The 7,382-nt window shown below is 51.3% G+C and overlaps 2 protein-coding genes across 4 annotated transcripts; one reads left to right on the top strand and one right to left on the bottom strand.

Moving 5' to 3' along the window:
• Window positions 1-1,277: 1,277 nt before the first annotated feature.
• Window positions 1,278-4,537, bottom strand: Eif1ad (eukaryotic translation initiation factor 1A domain containing). The gene is made up of 6 exons (XM_021152181.2): window positions 4,314-4,537; window positions 3,221-3,439; window positions 2,968-3,076; window positions 2,773-2,881; window positions 2,563-2,610; window positions 1,278-1,602 (listed from the first exon to the last, which is right to left on the bottom strand). The coding sequence occupies exons 2-6, from the start codon at window positions 3,305-3,307 to the stop codon at window positions 1,443-1,445; spliced, it is 513 nt and encodes a 170-aa protein (XP_021007840.1). The 5' UTR covers window positions 3,308-3,439; window positions 4,314-4,537; the 3' UTR covers window positions 1,278-1,442.
• Window positions 4,538-4,652: 115 nt separating this feature from the next.
• Banf1 (barrier to autointegration factor 1) lies at window positions 4,653-6,719 on the top strand. 3 transcript variants are annotated; one of them, XM_021152183.1, is made up of 3 exons: window positions 4,653-4,956; window positions 5,545-5,683; window positions 6,205-6,719. In XM_021152183.1, the coding sequence occupies exons 2-3, from the start codon at window positions 5,561-5,563 to the stop codon at window positions 6,349-6,351; spliced, it is 270 nt and encodes an 89-aa protein (XP_021007842.1). In that variant the 5' UTR covers window positions 4,653-4,956; window positions 5,545-5,560; the 3' UTR covers window positions 6,352-6,719. The 3 variants fall into 3 exon arrangements, with proteins under 3 accessions (XP_021007842.1, XP_021007843.1, XP_021007845.1); XM_021152184.2 differs by having other exon boundaries at window positions 4,872-4,956; window positions 5,526-5,683; XM_021152186.1 differs by lacking the exon at window positions 4,653-4,956 and adding an exon at window positions 5,149-5,248.
• Window positions 6,720-7,382: the final 663 nt, after the last annotated feature.

The following is a 7,382-nucleotide window of genomic DNA, read 5'->3' as shown; positions in this document are numbered from 1 at the left end:
AAAAAAAAAACAAAAAAAAAAGAACTCTTCATAAAAAAATTCGGAGAAGTTAACGATAGGTTCATCTTTAACCCACCTGGTTTATTTTTCCATGTATATACATCTGTATTTTATACATGTGTATACCCAAGTATACATTTACTATCACAAAAAGCAAACATGACGAACATAAATGAAAGCCAGAGAGGGTATGATCATAAGATTTCTTGTTCAAAAATAAGAGATTCTATATAGCATATGAAGCTAATACATGCCTCCACACTCAACTAACTACCCACAACAGAAAAACAAAATCCCTCAGAAACAAAAGGCTCCAAAGTAGAAGTTCCATTAGTGCAAGTGCACACGGAAAGCACACACACACACACACACACACACACACACACACACACACACGCACGTGCACATTTGGAGTGGGCAACAGGGTTGAAGAGTTCCACTGTAGGATGGAGCAAATGACCAGCAGAGGCAATACTGAGCTGAGAGGTCAATTTCCATGGTATTCAGCAGGGGCTGGGTTAATGCTAGCAGTGTATAGCCAGTGAGGACAGACACATCAAGTGAGGACAGACACAGTTCACAGAAGCTCGCAGTTTATGAGTACCTGGGCTACTGAAGGACCTGTGAACTAAGGCAATGAGAGTAAGTAAATGAATGGAGGCAGTCATGAGTAGAGGTCTGAGTCGCCACGATCGGCCTTTTGATGCTGAGGTACAAGGGGTAAGGGTGTTGCAATAGCCTCTAATAAAAGGTTAGGAGCCCCACAGGTTCATGCCTGTGGGCAGGACAGCCATCGAGTTGATCAGCCTAGGCTATACAGTGATTCCCAAGCAAACCTATGTTAGAGACCATCTCAAGATTACAGGAAATTTATACCCTGAGGAAATTGGAAAAATTAAAAAACCAGGAGACGGTAAGGAGGTTATCCTGACCACAGACACATTCTGGAAATGACAGGTGCCTGAGGTGAAGAGAGACGGGGTGCATGGGTGTTGTTTGTATGGCAGCAGGTAGTATGCACTGCTGCAATAAGGGACAACAAGCTTAACTATTGGAGTCACTACTAAACATAAGCAGGTATGAAGGAAGACCCAGTAAGGCACAGCGTAGAGTGAGGCATAAAGTGTACAGAGAGGTACTGTGAATCAGACACACGCAGCACAGTTGGGCCAAACTATTTCCTTTCCATTCTACCCACACGTGACCAAGGCTTCCACCACCAAAGAGACTTCACTTCACCATGAGCTTCCCTCCACAGAGAGCCACTCAGACACCGGTGTAAGTCATCACCCACCAGGGGTTTAATTCTTTTAGGTCAGTTCAGAAGGGGGCCATCTTTGTCCCCATCCAAAGGAAAAGATCTGCAGGGCACCCTGGGAATGTCCAAGCCCAGAAAAGCCAAGGGGTAGTCCCTGAGCAAGTAGAGAAGTGGGTCCTGGGGCTCAGGCTGCCTCCTCCTCCTCCTCCTCGTCTTCTTCACTCTCCTCCTCGCTCTCATGATACTGTCTGTGATTGGTGTTGACAAAGAGGTCAGAATCATCTTCAGAACTGGACCCTTCTCCTGACAGCTGTGGCTCAGCAGGGAGTTCTGGCTGACTCTCTCTGTGGGAACAGGAGGAAAGAATAGGTGACATCTTCCGGGGAAACCAGATCTATTAATTTAGAGCCCCAAAACCAGGACCATCAACTATACAATCAGAATCTGACGGGTTTCTGAAAATCCAAGAGCCCCAAACCCTTATGTAGTGGCACATGCCTAGTATTTAGATGGCTAAAGCAGAAGATGGTTGAGTCTGACGACAGCCTGGGCTACATGAGATGCTGACTCAAGAATAAACAAAACAAAGCAAAATAAATAAATAAATAAATTCTGGGAGAGGCTTTTTCTAGAGAAACAGCAAACAGGGAAATGCAGTCAAAGAAAGAGACTCAGGCTTGCCCTTCATGGGTTTCGCGAGGAGGCCGCCCCACTAGCACTGACACCTAGCACGCTCACATTGCCTAACAGCTGGTGTACTGACAGCTTCCTAATGCTGCGACCCTTAACAGTGCCTCACGTGGTGACCCCAACCGTAAAACTATTTCATTGCTCCTTTCTAACTGTAATTTTGCTACTTTTATGAATAATAATTTAAGTATCTGACACTCGACCCTCCCCACAGGCGAGGACTCCTGCACTAAGCAATCTTGCTCTCTGTCTAACCCTGTCTCTTAGATGAACTCTTGCTTGTCTTTGAGACAAGGTGTCCTGTACCCTAGGTTGGCTCTGAACCTATTATGAGTAGACCATGCTGGTCTCAAACTCCTGATCTAGAACTGCAGGCATGTCCAATCACATCCAGTTAAGAACCTCCTTATGATACTAAAAAATGCATCTAAAGTCCCTTGCCTATTAAGTAGCCAAGCCAGCATTTTAACATGCGACCTTCCTGCCATACCCATAACTACCCATTCTATTATATGTGGCGCAGTTCTCTACACGAGAAAAGCAAGCTCCCCTTTCTCCTTGAGGCACCAAGGTGTGAACTTGCATTTCTTGTCTTCCCTGGGCTTGCTCCTTACCTGTTCATATTGTTCTGTTTCTCAGCTACCTCAGAGAAGGCCTCGGGCCTGTGACAAGAGAAGAGCCAGGTTAGAGAGCAGAGAGAACCCTCTCAGTGAAACAGCTGTTTCCAAATGTTCCTCCTGGGACGGCATAACTCCCCACCCCCTTCCCTAGCTAGGATAATCTATCCCCAGAAGCCAGAGGGTGGCTGAGTAAGACCATCCTACCAGTGACCCTCCTTCTGTAGAGAGCGGACATGGTTCTTGCAGAGCACAAAAGAGATCTCAGCCTTCACTTTTTCTCCTTCTTCAATAGGGTCAACAATGAGGAAGTCCCCTGTAGATGATAAAGGATAAAGCCACTCCTGTTATGGAGAAGGAAGTCAAGGCCATGGTTCCGTACTGTAGAGGGATGCTTCTAACCTCTCTTGATCCAGATGTTCTTGCGGTATTTGGAGGGCATGCTCACCAGGAAGCGCTGCCCCTGTGCTGTCTCCACCTCATGCAGATTGTTCCCAGGAGTCCTGAGGACCTGGTCCAGGAAAGATCGAGAACTAGCCACTTCATCAGTTAAATCAAGCATGCTCCGACCCTCACTGAGCCTTCCCTTTCCACACCCCATTGCACCAATGGGAGCATCAGGAGGACGGGAACCCCGAGACCGGGCCGCACTCACTTTCACTATCTGCTGGTGGTCAGAAGGCACCATGTGCTCCCCCAGCACCTCCTGCACCACATGCTTCCTCTTGCTGGCCTGAGACATGCTGGTTTCTGTCCAGGGTTGTTAGGGTGCACAGACTGTCAGCTCTTCTTCCAGAATTATTTGGATGCCAGTCTTAGAAGCCAGGACTGCTTTCAAGACAAGCAGCCTTATACGAAAAAGTGCCACCTCGCCCTGTTAAAAACATGCACTTTAGGGGACAGCAGAACTTGCTGCTCTGGCAGAGAACCAGGTATGGTTCCCAGCACTCAAATGAATCCCAGCCACAGGGGATTCAACGCCCTCTTTTGAGACACACATGCAGGTAAAAACACTAATACACATAAAAAATGAATGAAATCATTGAAAAACAAATCACAGACTTAGCCAGGTGCTGGTGTACATCTTTATTCTTAGCACTTGGGAGGGAGAGGTAGGCAGGAATTTGTTAAGTCCTGGGCCAACCTAGTCTACATAGGGAGACCCTAGACCAAAAACAAACAAGCAGGACCTTTAAGGGCCAGAGAGATGTCCTATGAGCCAGCACCCACATCAGATGGTTCACAACCACCTTTAACTCCAATTCAAGGGCATCCACCGCCCTCTTCTGGCTTCCGAGGGCAATCGCAACACCACCCATGGGGGACATCTTTAAATAAAACAAACCAAACCAGGAAACACAGGTTTCGTGTCAGCTGAGACGTCAGGGTGGCTCAAGCCTTCGAGCTCAACACTCAAATCCCAACCCACGGAGCCCGGGGCCGGCCCTCTCAACAACAAAGAAAAACTAAGTAAATCCGGCGAGATCACGGAAACCATCCAGCACAGGGCAAGCCCTGAGTCCTACGTCTCGGTCCTGTTAGGATGGCGACGCCTCCCCCTGCCAGGCCGATCCCAGGCTGATCGGTCATCCCGCCAAGCTCTCTGCGCGAAGTCTAAAGTGAGCTGCGTTCCGCCCCAGGTTTCAACACCCAAGGCAGGAGAGCCACACAACGCCGGCCTCCCGACACATCCCAGGCACGGAGCGACCGACGCGGCGTCCAGCACGAGAGCCGCCCACGGAACTCACCGGCTCGGCGCCACACCAGCACGCTCCGCTTTCCAGGTTGACGGAGACAGCAGCTCGTCCACGACGCTCCTCGACAGCGAGAGACCAAAGAGCAAACAACTGCGACCTGCAGGTGGCCCCGACGGTAGCGCCGGTCTGGACGCTCGGCCCCAACCCTCCGTTGTCCCTCCCTCCCGTCTGCGGGTCTGAGGTGACAGACCTGAGGAAACCGCGCCGGGAATTGCGCTTCCGGGGCTCTCAGAGGCCCTCCGGATGTCCCGCCCCCTCTTTGTCCGTCCCTTTAACTCTTCCCTCCATCAAGTGAGGCAAGCCTAAGTTCCGAGTGCGGGGCAGGAAAACGCATTCTCCTTGGAGGCCTCGATCCCACATACCGGAAGGGCTGCTGGAGAAACAAAAGCCATCGAAAGCCGGATGGCTTCCTGAGAGGAACCGGAAAACAGCGACCCCCGTGGACGCCGCGGCTGACGATTGCGCGTCAACTCTATGGCTCTGGGTAGCTAGACCTGCCCAATTTGGGGATTATTTTTGAAGGTCGCGCATAAAATGACCCGGAAGCGGAAGTCGAGGAACCGTCTCGTAGCTTGAGGTCTGTGCGGGAGCGGCCGAGTGGCGCGAGGAGCCGTTACCAGAGCCGGAGCCTCCGGTGAGCGTGAGAAGCGGAGTGGTGCTCCGGCTGGCGTGCGGTGGCGGCGCGCAGAGGCGGGAGGGAGGGGAATCCATCGCGGAGGCGCGCCTTTGCAGCGGGGCAGCCGGAGTCTGCGGGAGGGGCGCTGCGCGGTGTGTCCGGGTGGCGGCGCGTGGAGGGGGCGGGGCGCTCGGAGCGGGGCGGGGCCTACGGGACCTGAGAGGCGTGGAGGAGGCCGGCCGCCTGAGTGAGGGCGGCGAGGCTGGCGAGAGCCGGGTGCTGTTCCTACCACGTGTTAGTTCCCAACGGGGTCAGTGTCTGTAGCCAGGGTCGCGGGCTGTGAGGGCTTCAGGGCGGACCTTGACTACTGAGTCTGGGAGTCGCTCTGTTGCCTTAGGTGCGCCACCGGTTAGTGCAAGCTGATATATCCAATATACCCAAAGCCAGGACCCACGGAAAGTGGAAATTTCCGAATAGCTGGGGATGGGTTGGGGGGACTCAAGGGAGCAGCCACAGTAGCTGTCGTAGGATATTGCCCTTGGGAGTTGTGGTCTTCAGCCCTAACCTACTTTTCTTTTTTTTTTTTGGCGGGGGGGGGATTCCCAGGTTAAGCCTGATCACGATGACAACTTCCCAAAAGCACCGAGACTTCGTGGCAGAGCCCATGGGGGAAAAGCCAGTGGGGAGCCTGGCCGGGATTGGTGACGTCCTGAGCAAGAGGCTGGAGGAAAGGGGCTTTGACAAGGTGTGGGGGTGCTGCAAATGCCAGGGAGGGGTAGGATGGAAGGTTGGCAACAGGTGGTACCACGCAGATTAGGAGTGAGGCCCACACATGTTTGGGGAGTACCTGGGGAGGCATGGCGCCTCCTTCATTTTTGTGTTTTTTTGAGACAGGGCTTCTCAGTGCTAGGATTAAAGGTGTGGCTCACTGTCCCCTGCCCTTTTGTGTGTTTTAAATGTCTTGAAAATGAAACTAGGCATAGTGGGTTGTGCTTATGACCCTAACACTTGGGAAGTTGAGCTAAGAAGATTCCCGTGGGGTTTAATGCCAGCCCTGACAACAAAGGAACAAACCCTGTCTTTTTTGTGGTTTTTTTGTTTTGTTTTGAGACAGGGTTTCTCTGTGTAGCCTTGGCTGTCCTGGAACTCACTCTGTAGACCAGGCTGGCCTCGAACTCAGAAATCCGCCTGCCTCTGCCTCCTGAGTGCTGGGATTAAAGGCGTGCGCCACCACGCCCTGCTCACATGCCCTTTTCTATTCTGCAGGCTTATGTGGTCCTTGGCCAGTTTCTGGTGCTAAGGAAAGATGAAGACCTCTTCCGAGAATGGCTGAAGGATACATGTGGTGCCAATGCCAAGCAGTCCCGGGACTGCTTTGGGTGCCTTCGAGAATGGTGTGATGCCTTCTTGTAGTGTTCTCTGGGGACCCCTCATACCCCAGCCACAGCACAGTTTCCAGAGTCTGCAGCAGGGCAGGGCTCCTCCCTGTCCTCCATAAAGGAAAAGATGGCTGTTGTCACCCTCACCTTCTATGTACTCCAGGGTCTCTGGGGAGTTCTCTCCCCTCAGCGTTTCAATCTTTCTGGAATCGTTTCCCTTGCATGCCTTTCCCTTCCACCTCCCCCTGCAGTTCCGTGGCAGCAGTTACCAACTTTCCTGAATGGATTCCTGGCCCCCTTCTCCCTATCTGTTGGATGCCCTTTGGCTCCTTTCCTTTTTTTGGCAAAAACAGTCACTGTCCTTATAAAAGATTTTTAAATTAATAAAATCAGTGGCCTTCATACTTGGTGTTCTGTGTCAGAGAGCAGATAGGCTGGGGAGTTGTGTATTCCCAGGGCTGAACACGTCTACTATTTGTTATCAGTGCAGACCGAAACTGGTGCCTTCCATTTCCCTTCCCAAGAGGGAGCCACCCTAGCCATGTGGGCCTTGGGCAGGTGCCCTGGGTGTCCCAATTCCTAAACATTGTGGGAGAGAATGTGGGTTGGCTTTTTTTCTCCTGGGAGCCAGGTAGGCTGAAGGCTTCCAGATGTCAGCAGTCAGTCTAGGCAGCACCTGGTGGAAAGTCAGTGGGAGTCAAAGGTACCAGGAAGCGGGTGGATGGGATGTGGGTAAGAGGTCACCTGCCAGTCATCATAGCATGTGCTCTTAGCATTTGGGAAGAATGAATGGGTGGGACTTATGCTGTTTGCCTAGCTACCATAGAAAAAAGAAGGAAATGGTTAAACCTGAAAGCCAAATCCTACTTCTATTGTTTTCAAGCTCATATTGTGAGCCAACCCTGAAACTAGTATCTTTGTAAGCACTTTTTACATTTTTTATTTTGGAATGGTAAGAGATTTGGGGCTTAGAAAAGCTAATTTGGGGCTGGTGAGATGGCTCAGTGGGTAAGAGCACCCAACTGCTCTTCCGAAGGTCCAGAGTTCAAATCCCAGCAACCACAT

This window comes from Mus caroli, chromosome 19 (genome assembly GCF_900094665.2).
Source record: "Mus caroli chromosome 19, CAROLI_EIJ_v1.1, whole genome shotgun sequence".
NCBI classification, from domain to species: Eukaryota; Metazoa; Chordata; class Mammalia; order Rodentia; family Muridae; genus Mus; species Mus caroli.
This window is presented reverse-complemented; position numbering and strand designations above follow the sequence as displayed.